The sequence below is a fragment of the Pistacia vera genome, unplaced genomic scaffold, assembly GCF_008641045.1.
Source record: "Pistacia vera cultivar Batoury unplaced genomic scaffold, PisVer_v2 Contig432, whole genome shotgun sequence".
In the NCBI taxonomy this organism is placed as follows: domain Eukaryota; kingdom Viridiplantae; phylum Streptophyta; class Magnoliopsida; order Sapindales; family Anacardiaceae; genus Pistacia; species Pistacia vera.
Window position 1 is genome coordinate 108315 of NW_022196260.1, and position 15794 is coordinate 124108.

General features: G+C 39.3%; 1 protein-coding gene across 1 annotated transcript; it reads left to right on the top strand.

Annotated features, from left to right (window-relative positions):
* Nucleotides 1-2001: 2001 nt before the first annotated feature.
* LOC116143685 lies at nt 2002-11713 on the top strand. Its single transcript, XM_031429126.1, has 7 exons — nt 2002-2448; nt 3925-4954; nt 5055-5146; nt 5858-6038; nt 9846-10007; nt 10791-10870; nt 11462-11713. Exons 2-7 carry the CDS (start codon nt 4078-4080, stop codon nt 11711-11713), a joined length of 1644 nt encoding a protein of 547 aa, XP_031284986.1. The 5' UTR covers nt 2002-2448; nt 3925-4077.
* The last annotated feature ends 4081 nt before the right edge of the window (nt 11714-15794 follow it).

The window sequence follows — 15794 nt, forward strand, 5'->3', positions numbered from 1 at the left end:
AGTCGACGGCTGAATCTTGCAGACTTTTTTATTTTTCCATAAGGAGTAGCAGAAGGCTGATTGAGAGGGATATCAAATGATTGAAGAGACGATTCAAGGACATGAACTGTGTCAACAAAAGGATTTGAACAGTTACAGGAGTAGTAATTTGGTCTTTGAGCAGCAGGGGCAGGAGAAACAAAATCAGATTGCTTCTTTTTCAATAAATCTTCAATCCTATCTATCCTGGTACGCAGCAGCTCCATATGAGTAACCACTCTGGATTGCAGGTCATATATTTGATCCACCAATTTCTGATGCATATTTTGCACATAAGAAAATTAATTGGACTGCCAAGAGTTAGATTTGACATTTCTTGCTGAAGATGAGGATGGCACATGTTCTGGTGGTGGAGAAGCAACTTGGGATCAAAATGAGACTTTAGGGATAGTCTTCCCCTTCAAATAAGATTCATTAGCGAAAGTCTTAGGTTTAGAAGGGAGATCGATCTTTTGAATCAGGAAAGGAAAGGGCAATGCCTGAACTTACTGTTTGACTTTGTAGCTTCCTTGGTATGGTTGAAAATCAAATCTACAAGGTCAATTCTCTTTCCAGTACCAACTACAAACAGAAACTTCTAATTCCTGACCATAATCAGCAAAAAATTCTTGGACAAGAGTCCTAGATGGAGGCTGTAATTCTTCAACAGTTTTTAACCAATCTCTCAAAGAGACAATAGGCATAAAATCAGGGAGATCTTCTAAATTCAAACGAGTTTCACAAATTAGAGGCCTCAAAACAACATGTTTTGAAAAATGAAAAGAATCTGAACCTGAAACAAAGTTATGTGATTTTTACCAGATTTTTTAGTTCTCTTTCCCTTTGAAGACTTTGAAGTCTTTGAAGTTTTCAATTTCTTCAATGGAGTATCTTCAGATGATGACTGGATGATGAATATAATGTACTTTGTGAGAAGGACGTTGATTTTTCTTGACCAGTTGAAAAGGAGGATGACTCAGTCTCAGATTCAGTTCCTTCTTGAGCATGTCGGGCCCCTTTCTTGGCAAGAATGATGTGATGTTTCTCTTTCAAAGATGATCTTTGATGAGTTATGATTAAACAAATGCAATGTAGGGCACACAAGAGACTGTGAGAAGAAAAAAAATGTGAAAGCAAAGATGGAGGCGGCAGTTCGAGAGAGAGAGATTGTTTTTTCTGCGAAAGAGAAAACATGAGGCGCATATAAAAAGACAAGCTCTGGAAAAGGACGAAATACCACTTTAAAAAAAAATTATTATTATATTTTTAAAACAGATGCTTGCACATTACGGACAAAAGTGAGCACAAGAGAAAATTGAACCAAATGTTGAAACATCCACTAACATGTTGACACACAATATCTCACTGACGGCTTTTAACCCAAAAACATAAGACTTTTATTTCAAAAAGAAAACAAAAACTTACAACAAAATAGAATATGGCATAAGATCAATCAGAAGTTCCATAAAAATTTAAAGAGACAAGATAAGGTGATCTATTCATGAAAAACTTAAAAACATTTCTCCATCTTGAAAAGTTAAACATTACAAGAACTTTAGCCCACATGATTTAACAATCAAATAATTAATTACTTAAAACTTTCAAGATAAAAGAAATTGATAAACTCATTATAAGTGTGTGAAGTGTCCTCAAATATGACACATTGGTCAATTATTATAAGCAATCTTTCCCTCCCCTCATGCCCTTTTTCATTATTTTTTTCTTTTCTTTCTTTTTGAACTTTAAACACAATTCTGAATTCTTTTCAATGAAAGAAGATATATAAGGGGCCAAAAAAAAAAAAAAAAANTGTTGACTTGTTGAGGACTACCCATCTGTTGACTGTTGAGGACTACCTATCTTCAGTTTTCAACCAAACGCGGAGGCTTATAAGCGGCGGCTTAGCAGGAGATGAAAATGTGGTGGTGGGTTTGGAGTAAACGGAAAAGAGTAGCATCTTCTGCCTTGATTCTTTTTTTTTTTTTTCGGAACAAGTCAATGGCTGATAATATATCATCTAGAACTAATGTTCCCGATGCTGATTTTTCAGATAACTTATTTTCCGACACCCATATTTCAAATGACTTATTGTCCGACACCGATTTATCAAATGAGTTATTTTCCGACGCCGACATTGAAGCACTGTTATGTCAAGATGATGAAATGTCAGATCATCAGATTCTTAGGGAAGCATGGTCCTCGAAACGCGATCGTGAATGGGACTACATTTACAACTCGACTTCTGGAGATAGACATGGAAATTACGGTGGCAGCTCAGGAATGTATAGTTCAAGTGAGTGTTGGTCAGTCGATTCAGAAACTCAAAGTCAAACTTCCGTACAACGTTTCCTACCGGAAAATACTTATTATTACAAAGGAAAAGCAACGGATGGATCCAGTGGGAAGTCAATTATAGGGCCTGGCGACAAGGTAACATTTCGTGATTTTATATGCTTTTATAATTGTTTGTCTACTATTGAATTCTGAATTTGGGATTTGATTATGTTGTATTAGATTCCATGGTGGCAAGAACTTAAATTTAGCAGTAATTGGCACTTCACTTTTTGTTTCTGACCCTAGATTGTTAAATGAGTAACTTTCGAACATTTAGTTTTGTTAGAATTAGCACATAAAAATGAAGAAACGTTTAAACTCTCAGTTTCCTTGACCATTAAAATTTGTTTGCCCATCATATGCTTTAAATTGGGAATTCTTGCTTTGATACTACTTGCTGGTGATATTGAGAGAACTCTTATAGTAATTTAATTATATGTCAGGGATCTAACACCCTGTGCTAATCTAGGATTTTAATCAAACATGTGGTTTAATAGACAAATCAATATAAATGAAATAATTAAAGAAGAACAACACAAAAAGAAACCCCAATCATAACAAACTTCACCAAAATTGTGGTGGAACTAATTTAGGATCTTTAAGTAGGTTATGACTTGTTATGGGAAGGAATCTGCTGAAAATAGGATTGATATAACTCTGTCAGCTATTGTTAGTTGCTCTCAAGAATTTATAGTGTAGCGGTATTTGCATCATTGAATCTGCGATTGTTAGTTGCTGTCAAGAATTTATAATGTAGCAGTATTTGCATCATTGAATCTGCGATACCTGAGTGCATTCTTAAGTATAGAATCTTGATAACAGTTACAAAACTTGATACTGGAATATAAGTCTATAGAAGAACATTTGAGAGGGATTAAAAGGATTGCAAGGATTTTTTCGTTAAGGGTATGGTATCTTCTTTTATGCTAATTATATAGTTGTTGAGCATAATCATAAGTCATAAAATTGTCATTATTTCTAGATTTGCCACTCATGAAAATAGCCAAAGTTAAATGAAATGCAATTGTAACTTCAACCCAATTAATTTTGACACACAATTGATTCTTGTCAAATAAAATACATGTGTATTTTGAAAATTAATATAAAATACAAACATTGTCACGACAATGGTGGTAATAGTGAGAGTAATACTACAAAGTTAGTTTCCAATTACTTGTATAATTGAGAGGGTGATGTGATAAGTGATATAACTATTACAAATCAAGTGTCATATTAATGGGATAGAAAAGTTAGCATACTAATGTTTTAAGTACAACATTACTCTTTTAAGAATATTATTAGTAGTGTTATATTAAATTGGATCTCGATTTTAAGCATTTCCTCAAGGCTCTATAGTTTGCTTATTCTTACATGTTATAATGTGCTTAAAGAGAATGCTAATGATCAAATTTTTTTGAAATAATTTAACTGGCGAATTGATCATTAAACTACTCATGTTATGTTATTTCCCTCTTTTATGTTTGGGGCAATTTTTTCAACTTTTAAATAATGATACATGATATTTGCTAATAACTCAATATATTTGATTTATTATTATTATATCCTGTTCAGAATGTAACTCGCAATATTCCTCCAATTTCATCAAAAAATTATGAGGCTGATGAAAGCCCATCATTGTTGGTAAATGACGACATGCAATCCGAGTCAACAATCAATTTAAAGGATGAAACATGTGAAATGAATTTGTAAGTTCCACAGCTCGGGATGGTGTTTTCATCTGAGGAGGAAGCGTATAAGTTTTACAAAAATTATGCTACCAAAATGGGTTTCAGAGTACGAAGAGGAAAGACACAATGGTTGACAGATGGAACCATAAGAAAACGATATATTTACTGTTCAGCACAAGGGTTTCGATCAGAGAATAAGTCTGGCAAGGCAAGAAAGTATCAGAGGAAAGAGACAAGAATAGGCTGTGATGCAATGGTCCAATTTACGCATGACAAGGACAGTGGAAAATGGGAGATAACCCGCATTGTTCTGGAGCACAATCATGACACTAATGCTCCAAATCAAAGGCATAATGCATGTCCGTCCCCTAATAGCTTAAAGGAAGATGCCATTGTTACTCCTATATTGAAAGCTGGGATGATGAAAGGGACGGGTGTTGCAAATTCTCCAGAATCATTCCCTTGTGTTAATCATAGTAACTCCTACTTGAGCAATGAGAAAACAAATATCCTACCACCTGAGCACAGCCAGAGCTTAGTTAATTTTCCCGATCATTTACAGTGGGAGGACCCTACTGCTGACCAGAGTCAAGGGCAATCAAGTTCATTTAGTTGTAGACTTGTGCTCAAAGCTTTGAAGGTCATTACTAGAAGTGAAGCACTTGAGGGAAGTCATAAGATAGTTGAGAAGTATCTTGACATGGCACTCGAAGAGGTTGAAAATGTTTCGAAGGTTAAAATGACAGGACATATTGATGGAAACGATGCTGAAATTCATAAAAAAAATGGTGGTTCAAATGGCATTGATTGTATGGAAACACAGTGGAAGGTGCCAAATCCTCCATGTTCTAGTAAAAAAGAATCATGTGATGATGCCATTATCCACTGTCGACCTCTCAGAGAAGAAAGAACAGGTAAAAAGCATTTTCACTTTAATTTTGCTTGATTCTGTAATTCTCAATTTTTGTTTGTTGCTAATAGGCATTAATATTATGTATGTGTAATTATTTGGAGATGATCAAGGACCCAGGGTGAGATCTGGCAGTCGGCATTGGGTTGGAGAAACTTCCCGACAACAGCCTTGCAATCCTGCCGAGATTATAATGGTAATATCTTTTATATAGTTTTATATTTGATGCTAATCATACGATCACTTGTTTGAGATTAAGGAACTACCTTTGTAGTAGCATGGCTTAGTCAGGATTTTGTTTTAGGGTGGCTAGGCTATAAAACAAATTTCATATTTAGTGCAAGAGATATATTAGTATACAAAATAAATAAATAAACTATTTTGCTATCAAGTCATGTCAAACTTTAATGGTTTCAACTCTTCAAGATTTTTCAAGTCTATTTTGAGAAATTAGGAGTATTGTTACCTGAAACTAGCAATAATGTACATTAAAGTTTTCATTACTTTGGATTCTTCCATTTTACGTCATAAAAATTATCTTTATGTTCTTATAACCAATATTTCACATATTAGTTTGCTCTAATTTAATATTATATAGACTTTGGGAAGTCTAAGAAAAGCCATATCGGGGAAAACTCATGATAGCATCGTTAACAGATAATATATAATATGGATTAGGTATTATATAATTATTAAGAAGAAGAAGAAATTGGACCATGGTTTTGATTGGAGTAGAAACCGGCCAAACGATTTGCTTAGCAAATAAGACTTTTTTAATGTATTAATGTAAACGTAAAAGTGATCAGTATTATTGTTAATTAATTTTTTCATATTAATAATTATTATTATATTACTTTATCCAAATACTTAACAGTTACTATCCTTAAACATTTTTGCCCATATTCAGGGTGAGCGTAAGGATGAGTATCTTCGGCCTAAGCGTCGTTGGCGTGAGCGTCTGCGTGAGCTTGAGCTTGCGCGTGAGCGTCTGCATGAGCTTGCGCGTGAGCTTGAGCTTGCGCGTGAGCTTCAGCTTGAGCATGCGCGTGAGCTTGAGCATGCGCATGAGCTTGAGCTTGAGCTTCATCGTGAGCTTGAGCTTGAGCTTCATCGTGAGCTTGAGCTTGAGCGTGCGTGTGCGCATGAGCTTAAGCTTGAGCGTGCGCGTGTTGAGCATGACCCACACCGTTGAGAATGTTGAGGATGACCCTGTTGAGCGTGTTGAGCGTGAGCATGCTGAGCGTGTTGAGGATGAGAATGAGACAACGCCTGTGTTCCTCAAAGTAGAACAGTTTTGGAATCTGATGATTGAGTGATGTGATGATGTGTGCTCTCGATGGTATAAAATGAAAGTAATTTAATTTTTTTTTGTTCTTTTTTAAAGTTCTTCGGAAAATGAATGGTAGATGATGAATCGGACGGCTTGAATTACATGAGTATATTAATTTTTCTATTTGTGTAAATATTTCGCATTTGATAATGGTATATCTATATCATATATGTGTTATTTTTTTTTACTTTTGCTTTCGTCACGGTATCTCACGTTTCAAACTAGGGATGGGCACAAAGTTCGGCCCTGTGGGGATCCGCCCCAAAAGGGACAGATTTTTTCCAAATTTTTCGAGATTCGGGCCGGGATTAGGCCTAAATTTGGCCCCAAAATTTGGGGACAGGGCTGGGATAGGTGTTGCCCTGCCCGTATATTATATATATATTAATTTTAATATTTGAAAATCAATTATACATTATACAATAATATATATATATATATATATATGTTATACATTATAATTTATACATAATATGTTATTATCTATAATCTTACGTTCATATATAATATATATGTAATATATTATTGGTTGTTTGATTGATTATAATGAATCAATAACTCACTATAATTTAGTATGATGGTTTTTATATTTAATATGTATATTATATATTCAATTTTTTTTTTTTTTGGTTGGTATATACAATTTAGAGAAAAGAATAATAAAAGTATAAAACAAAGGATAAAAAATACAAAAATCCCCCAAACAGGAAATTCGGGGATTCCCCGAATTCCTGTTTGGGGAACGGGTTTTTTTCGGGGTTTCCCCGAATTCTCCGAACGGGCTTCGGGCCGGGACCGGAGAATCCCCTTGAGCTTTCGGGCTGAGGTCGGAGACAGTGGTCCCCTGTCCCGCCCCGGCCCATGCCCATCCCTACTTCAAACTCAAGCAAAGTGAGAGGTGGAATGGATGAGGTAGCGCTTTCAGACAGCGACCTCGTAGGTGCGTTACGCGTTAGCCTCTTTGATTTACACGTGTATCATATAAGATAAAAAGAATCAAACCCATCGGGAATACAACACTAGTATTATTATTACTCACTATAAATATAAATATAAAATATAAATGACTAATTCAGTTTCTAGCAATATAAAGAAAAAAAAAATTATTATACTTAGACTAGCCTTAAGCATTGTTCATTTGTGGTGTTGATTTTACATATATAGCGCTACACTGCTATTGACGTATTGTAAACTTTGTGTGTATATGTTGATGCTGGATTTTGACACAAATGACTCGCACGTAAAAAATGCTAAACGGACTTAGAAATCACACGTGATAAAAACCGTTAAAATGAAATAATGAATGAGAAGCAATATTTAAAGTGGTTCGGATGTTCAAAAGTGAATCCTACGTCCATTGCTATTGTATTAATAGATGGGTACAATCAGGTCGCGTATAGCTAGCTAAGTTACAATCTAGAGAGAGTACAAAAAGAGAGAGATTGTGTAAGCTATTTTAGACTAAGATTAGCTAATCTCATAGATGAGAGGGATGTCCTCTATTTATAGTGGGAGATTTCAAGGTAATGATTATAAGTCTGCAAGTGGATAGGTGTCGTACAAATCCTTCTTTGCGTCTCATTGGTTATCTGCACGAGAAATATCCTCAACTTGCTTAGGGCTTGGACAGGTGGATGATCCCTAACCGTTCGCAAGTCTAGCACTCACCTACTACACTGACAGGAGTCATGCCCCTTGCGTCGCTACGCGATGTGGCAGCGCAGTGACGGCACAAAACCTTCCTGAGCCCTGATTGGCTCTTGCTGGCGAGAGTCCCCGTTAGCCCTAACTTTTCAGGCATAACAGAAGTTCCCAAGTTTTTAAGGTTTAAGGATTGAAACTTGAGAACTTCATAATCATGTCGCGACTTGACTTGTCTCGAATGACGCTTGGTCAAGCTGACCAGGCTGTAAGGATGTCGTAACAAATGTCTCTACAAGTGACCTGAGATGGTCCTCTTCTACAAAGTCAACGACCTGGATCAAACTCCACTCAGTGTCGTACCGATGTGCTTCAAATCCTAACCTTGATCCGCGACCTAATAATACTTGGCATATTTTTGCCAAAGACAAGTAATCACATTGTCTCGTAATCAATACGCAGCGAAGTGTCTTCTGCCCTAACGACCTTTTCAGATGTTTATCCATTGCGCTTAACAACTAATCCTTAATAAAATAATCTTTATTTTGACAGACGTGTCTTGTGCGCAATAAGTGCCAACCATGCACATTAAATGTAAGTCATGCTGAAACGACATTCCCTTTTAGGGCATTAAATGCGGATGAGGGCGTATTTAATGTGGAGGAGAGAATTGAGTCGTCGCTTGGTTATTTCAATGGAGGGAAGCGTCGATTGATTTTCTTGAAGCGTGGCGGTTACTTTTTCTCACAGATTGATGACACATGGTCGCAATCAACAGCAATAAATGTATTTCGCCCAAGCGTTGCTTAACTTAGGGAAAATCAATCGTCGCTTCCTTCCCCTATAAAACCCCAAGCTCACCTCAAGCAATGTCATAAAACTCATATTTTCATAGAAGAAAAAAGCTCTGACGAGACCAGTCTCCCCATTTTTCAGTTGGTGCGCACCTTTCGTTTACAGCAAGAAGTCTGTTCCCCACAGCCAAGAGGTAAGGAGGGTTTCTCATTCACTTTTCTTTTTCTGCTTTGTGGATAGCTTGTCTTGATGATAATGGTGGGTGTGAACTGTTTGGTGAACTTTTGCGGTGCGTGTTTATGGGCAGTCATAAGGAGAAGACTTTTTCTTTCATAAGGAGTGAGTGTTTAGGGCACGAATCCTTGGGGATGATCCCCAAGGGTTTTTTTTTAGGGTTTAAGGGAGATACATTAGGGTTTATATTCTTCCACGTCGTCGTACAGAATACTATACAAAGACTGAGTAACCTCTGCGTGTCACCCCTTTTAAGACATTATGAGCAATGGATGCCTCAATGACCAAGACAACCGAGGGGACAAGCTCGCAAGCGTAGGATGCCTCAGCAAGTCCCGTAAAGAGATTCTATCATTGGCCACCTGAGATGAAATACAGAAGGCAATGGACCAATACGCACTTAGTGTAGAAGTCTACTAGCACATAACGTATACAGCTCGGAAACCCCCAAAGGGAATGGCCGTGATCTCCGAGGCGATTTTCAAATGCAGGGCATTGATATCTTTCCGCCCCTTCATTAGGTCAATCCTTGATCACTTCGAGGTCGCACCTTTGCAAATGACACCCAACACGTATATGATAGTTGTTGCTATGTATACCGCATGTGGTGAGAATGACTTCGGCCAATTGATTGTGTTGGAGCTTACATACTCCTTTACTAGAAGAAGAGCAAGGACAGAGACTCTTTTTACCTCTCGAAGCAATCTACGATCGAGGGAGGCATATTTGGTTACCCCAGTAATGTCGGGGCCTACAAAACCAAATTTTTCTTTTTTTCACTATGATGGTGTCTGCCAATTTAGGGAATCGAGTAGGTTTTCCCCTCTTTTACTTAGTGAATTTTTTCTTTTCCTTCAGTCTTCGCTTTCTAATGAGCTTTCCTGTCTCTTTACAGGAAACAAGATGACCAAGTTGTCGACGTTGACCGATTTCAGTCGAATAGTAGCATTCGGTAATCTGCCTAAGCAAAGTCGCGACGCGAGACTGCTCGTGACTACCGCCAACTTGAGGAAATATGGTTTCTTCAATTCTAAAGCATCCCTGGAACCTTTAGTTGGTAAGTGTCTGCGGACTTTAAAAGTTCTTTCTCTTGCATGTAGTGACCTTTTTCACTAATCATATTTTCATGTAGCGACCATGCCACCCAGAGTCGCAAGACCGTCAAGGGTCAGGGGGTTCGTTTTTCCCCAGGTCGCCCCCACTGAGTCAGCCAAGGCGATCCCTAGCGACACCCCCATCGGAGGAGTGCAAGTGGGAGCATGAACAGCCACAAAACGACTAGGGGAAACTTCCCGGCCCGTGGCTGTTTGCCCTAAACAGAAAACCATGGGCCAAAAATCTAAGAAGAAAAAACAGTAGTAGGCTGAGGAATCAGAGTCCAAGCTAGAGGGCTTGGGGGTGCAGCCTGGTAGGTCGTAGCCTTACCAAGCCTTTCGCTCGAAGGAGACCTTGGAGCACATACCTAGCGTTACAATAGTCCTAGAGCATTTGCATAAAAGACAGGGGGAGGCCACAGCCTTCGGAAGGAGAGTGGGCAAAGAGCCGGCTGGCGAGGTGCCAGCTTCTCTAAGGGCTGGCACATCTGTGTTGGACTCCATGCAACAACTTTCGAAACACTTGCAACCGATGGTGTATACCCTGTTGGAGTGCCAACTTGGAAAGGCTTTTGAAGAGTTTGTGGCCTCCTGACCAGCGGACTTGATTACTTCAGCGCTCTAGTTGCAAAGCCAGGCAAGACAGCTCGTCCTCGTCGAGGATTTTCCAATATTGGTTGGTTTTCATACCCTTTATGTTTTTTTCAAAGAAATAGAGTTTAACTCTTGTTTCCTTTCTCATGTAGTCGTTGCCAGTGTTTTAAAAACCAGACTAGACTGTCCGAACGGACCGGTTCGACCAGGAGCCAACGGTATCTCCGGTTTGGTATCTTCTAAAACTTAGTATTTTCAGTTAAATCGGATTGAGCCGCTGTTGGATAGCCAGAATAGTGCCGAGTCGCAGTTCAATCCCAACTCAATTTTGCTGGATTTCGGCATCGTTCGACGGAGAAAACACCACCATTCGATTTGACGACATCTCCACAACAAAACCCATCCATTTTTAGTGGCCTTCGTCGCTCGTCGTCCACTTAAAGTTCACGCTAGCCGTCGGACTTCCTTCTTGATTCCAGCAATTTTCGGCGTCGATAGAACTCCCTAACACTACCATTAGATTCGTCAGAACCTATACATCAAAAGCCCCATGATGTCAAACTTCAGTTGGTCGTCGATCGTCATTGCCGCCACAATTCACTAGTATCTTCGTGTGATAAGGGTGTTTTTGATATATTTCAAACCTTAAGGGAGTATTATAGGGGTGTTTTTGATGAATTTCAACCATTTAGGGACTAAAAATAATTTTACAGGATACGGTCCAACTAACCGATCCAACCGAAAACCGAACCCTTGAACGGGTCATAGTCCAGTCTGGTTTTTAAAACATTGGTCTCTGCTCGCCCTGCACTTGGCCCAACAGAAAACCGACCTGGACTCTGCTAAGGGGCTCCACGAGCTGAGGGAAGAAAATGCGAAGCTAAAGCAGGACCTAGTGGCTGTGGATGCAGAGGCAAAGGAATATCACCTTCAGGCGAACCAGTACATGTTGGAGAGGAACTCTGCTCTTCACACAGTAGAGTTCCAAAAGGCCGAGTTTGAGAAGAGAGGGGAAGAGATCAAAGAGCTCCAGAGGACAGTGGCTAGTGGCCAGACTCACCAAAAAGTGTGGTGAGAAAGAGTAGAAGCTACAAGTGAACTCCGAACGGGCCATGAAGGCAAAGGAAAAAAGAGCTCGGTTGTGGGAAAACACCGAGAAGCAGAAGAGAGCATTGAAAACGGACCTCGAATTATCCTAAGGGCAGGTTGCTTCATTAACTTATCAGATGAAGCGACAAAGCCTGGAAATTGAGAAGAAGGCCACTGATTGGGCGATTCGGCAATCTATAGCCTGTGGCCACGGAACCCGAGGATGGACCTTTTCAACCTCCCGATCGACTACCAAAACATCCTCATTTCCATGGCTGAAGCTAATGATGACATCGAGGAGGATGAGGGACAAGAGCCTCATCCAGAGGACGATCAGTTAGAGGAATATGTCCTAGAGGGCCCAGCAATTGACCTGGTGGTCGGCGACCAACCAGGGGATACCGAGGTCGCACCCTCAAGGTTTGGAAGTGGACACCAGTGATCGCTTCTTCCTGCTTCTACACAAACTTGCTTGTAACTTTATTTTTGTACTTCTTAATTTTCTCTGTACTTCTATTACATGAATAAAAGAAATATTTTCTAGCTATTTGTGATAGCACTTACAATTTTACGTACTCCACAAATGTTACATATGCAAACAGAAAGCTTGTAAAAACATTGCGACGAACAAGATCATGCAAGATAAATTTACTTAAGAACGATATTATTTACAAGTTTACAAGGAAATTAAAAATTAAGAGCGAGTTCAAAATTACTAGTAATAGGGGCAAAGAGGCTCAGTATTCCAAGCTCGCTGTACTTCAGAACCATTAAGTCTTTTGAGGTGATACCTCCTTGGTCGTATCACCTTGGCGATGCAAAATAGGCCTTCCCAGTTCGGTCCTAATACCCCCGCGCTTGGTTCCCTTATACCGAGAAGGACTTTTTTCAGAACTAGGCCGCCGACCTGAAGTCTCTTCTCCTGACCTTAGAGGCGAAGAACCTTTTTACGCGCTGCTGATAGGATGCTATCCTTAACCGAGCCTTGTCATGGTATTCTTCAACTAAGTCCAGACTTGCATGCAGAAGTGCTTCATTGTCTATTTCATTGAATAGGTCTCTCCGAAGTGAACCAGTCCCTACTTCCATTGGGATCATAGCCTCACAGCCATATGTTAGCAAGAAGGGCGTTTCTAAAGTGGAGGTTCTCGGAGTTGTCCTATATGCCCATAGAACTTCTGGGAGGTCGTCGACCCAATTACCCTTGGCAGCGCCAACCTTAGCCTTCAAAGTGTCCTTAATGGTCTTGTTAACAGCTTCAACCTAACCATTGACTTGTGGTCTTATGACTGAGGCGAACTTTTTATGGATCACCAGCTCATCACAAAATTGCTTGAATTCTTCATTGTCGAACTGCTTCCCATTATCAGAGATGAATGTATGAGGAATTCCATAACAGCACACTAAATTTTTGAAGGTGAAGTCTTTGAGCTTCTTGGTAGTGATCATGGCCAATGGTTCAGCCTCGGCCCATTTGGTGAAGTAATCCACTACGATCATAGCATGCTTGACCCCTTCCTTTCTAACCAGCATGGGTCCAATAAGATTAATTCCCTACATGGAGAATGGCCAAGGGCTGGTCATGGTTATTAGCTAGTGGGAAGGAGCTCGCAATATGTTCGCGAACCGCTGGCACTTTTCACATTTTTTATAAAATTGAAAGTGTCTTCCTGAAGTAGGGGTCAATAGTACCCTTGGTGAACAATTTTGTTTGTGAGGGATCGCGCGACAATGTGATTACCGTAGATCCCTTCATGTATCTCCCTCATGACATAGTCTGCTTCCTCATCAGTTACACATTGGAGGAAATGGGTGTTAAACCCTCACTTGTACAACTGATCTCCTATGAGTGTGTAACAAGCAGCTCTGGTGCATAGGATTTTTTCCTCAATCTTGTCATTGGGCAAGGTCCCATCTCAGAGATACTGAATAATTGGAGTCATCCAGGAAATTGACTCTGTTGTAGCCATGGCCTGTTCGGGCGAGCTGATACTAGGAATCTCTATGTATCGAATAAGAATACTTTCCAACGCATCTGAGTCTAGTGACGAGACTATTCTTGCCAAGGCATCTGCGATAGAATTACTATCGCTAGGAATCTGTCTGATCAGGAAGTGCTTGAAAGAATCGAGTGTAGCCTTAGCTTTCTTCAGATAACTGATCATGTTTTCTTCCTTCGCTTGATATTCTCCCAAGATCTGATCAATAACCAGCTGGAAGTCGTTGTGAATACTGATCGCGCTTGACCCCATCTCTTTTGCCAATCGTAGACCAGCGAGCAACGCTTCATATTTGGCCTCATTGTTCGTAGCTTGGAACCCAAATCAAAGAATTCCATGGATGCGAGTCCCTTCGGGACTGAGGAGGAGAAGGCCTACCCCGGCTCTTTTCTTGTTCGAGGAACCATCGACATAGAGGCTCCAGGTCGATAAGTTTTGAACAGTTTCTTGGGTGACTTCGGTGGCTTGCTGCTCAGATTCTTGACTCGGTTGGTGTGAGAGCTCCAAAATGAAATCGGCAACAATCTGCCCTTTAATGGTTGCTTTCGGTTTATAATGCAGATCGAACTGACTTAGTTCCATTTCCCATTTGAGTAACTTACCTAAAGCCTCCGGCTTCTAAAGGACTTGCCTGGGCAGATAGTTGGTCAAGACATGGATTGTGTGAGCATGGAAGTGGGGTCACAGCTTTCTGGAGGCAATCAGCAGGGCATAAGCTAATCGCTCCATTTCTAGATATTGTATTTCAACGTCCAGTAGTCGCTTGAGCATGAACTGAGTTGTTTAGCTAGGGTTTGATGTAATCTTGATACAATGATTCAAATTTATATGGATTGAATTACTTTGAGTTTTAATTTCATGATTGAGTGTTTATCTCTTTGCTTAATGTCTTTTGGATGCTTGATCACCATTCAAATGTGTGTTGTTCACAATGAGACTGAGAAGTGATTTGTGATTGTGCCTCTTGGGATAAATACCGTAGATTAGCAAATGCTAGAGATAGGTTTAGCGATCTATGAAATCTAGATAGAATTCCACAAAGCTTAGAATCCTTTGAACTATTAATCTTCATTTTGTTGGGTGCGGAAGCTTAATAGGGATAAGTAGGGAAATGTAGCATGAGAATGTATGTTTTACAACTTAGGGAATTCGATTTTCAATCAAGGAATTAGAACTTGGGTAATAGATTCTATGATTTGGGTTAGCGTATTTAGGTGAATTCAACACCCTAGCATTTGTTTTAGAATTGTTTAATTAGTTAAGTTGTTGGGTTTTGCATTTGTATTTAGTTTGTTAATCTTCCATCAATCCAATTTATTGTTGCTTCAATTAGGACTTAAACTAGAAAAATCGGTAATTAGTAACACTATCCTCGTGGGAACGATACTCACTCATCACTTTATTACTTTTTGCGACTAGTATACTTGCTATTTTTGCATGTTGTAGTAAACACGCATCAAGTTTTTGGCGCCGTTGCCGGGGATAGTTGATTATTAATATTGATAGTATCTAGTGTAGTGCTAAATTGAAGCTTTTATTTCATTTTTGTAGTTAATTGTAAATATTGTATAGTCTTAAGTATGAGAATTGACATTACCTCTTTCGTGCAAGGCAACGATGAATCACTATATGAAGCTTGGGAGAGGTACACGGAGTTGTTAAGGAATTGTCCACATAATGGTCTACCGTTTTGGAGACAAGTCCAAACATTTTACAATGGGTTGCTACCAAATATTCAAATGATGGTAGATGTGGCAGCAGGCGGAGCCTTAAATAACAAGACCCCAGAAGATGCTTATGAATTGCTTGAGTTGATGGCCAACAATAACTACCAAAGACCTAATGAGAGAGCAATGCCGAAGAGAACAATGGGTCTACATGAAGTTGACGCGTTCGACACATTATCTGCACAAATTGCACCATGTCAAAGCCAATTGGGAGGTATGAATGTAAATTCTTTTCACTCACCATTTATAACTTGTGAATTTTGTGCAGGAAACCATGAGAGTGTGGAATGCCAAGATGGGAACCAGTTATTCTTCTCAACAACCGAGCAAGTGAATTACA

Bases quoted from the DNA above. Each gene is read 5' to 3' on its own strand.
- LOC116143685 (XM_031429126.1), top strand. From the start codon at position 4,078: ATGGTGTTTTCATCTGAGGAGGAAGCGTATAAGTTTTACAAAAATTAT. The intron at 10,008-10,790 runs GTAAGTGTCTGC...TTTCTCATGTAG, and splicing joins ATCCCTGGAACCTTTAGTTG to TCGTTGCCAGTGTTTTAAAA. The intron at 10,871-11,461 runs GTATCTTCTAAA...TTGGCCCAACAG, and splicing joins CCAACGGTATCTCCGGTTTG to AAAACCGACCTGGACTCTGC.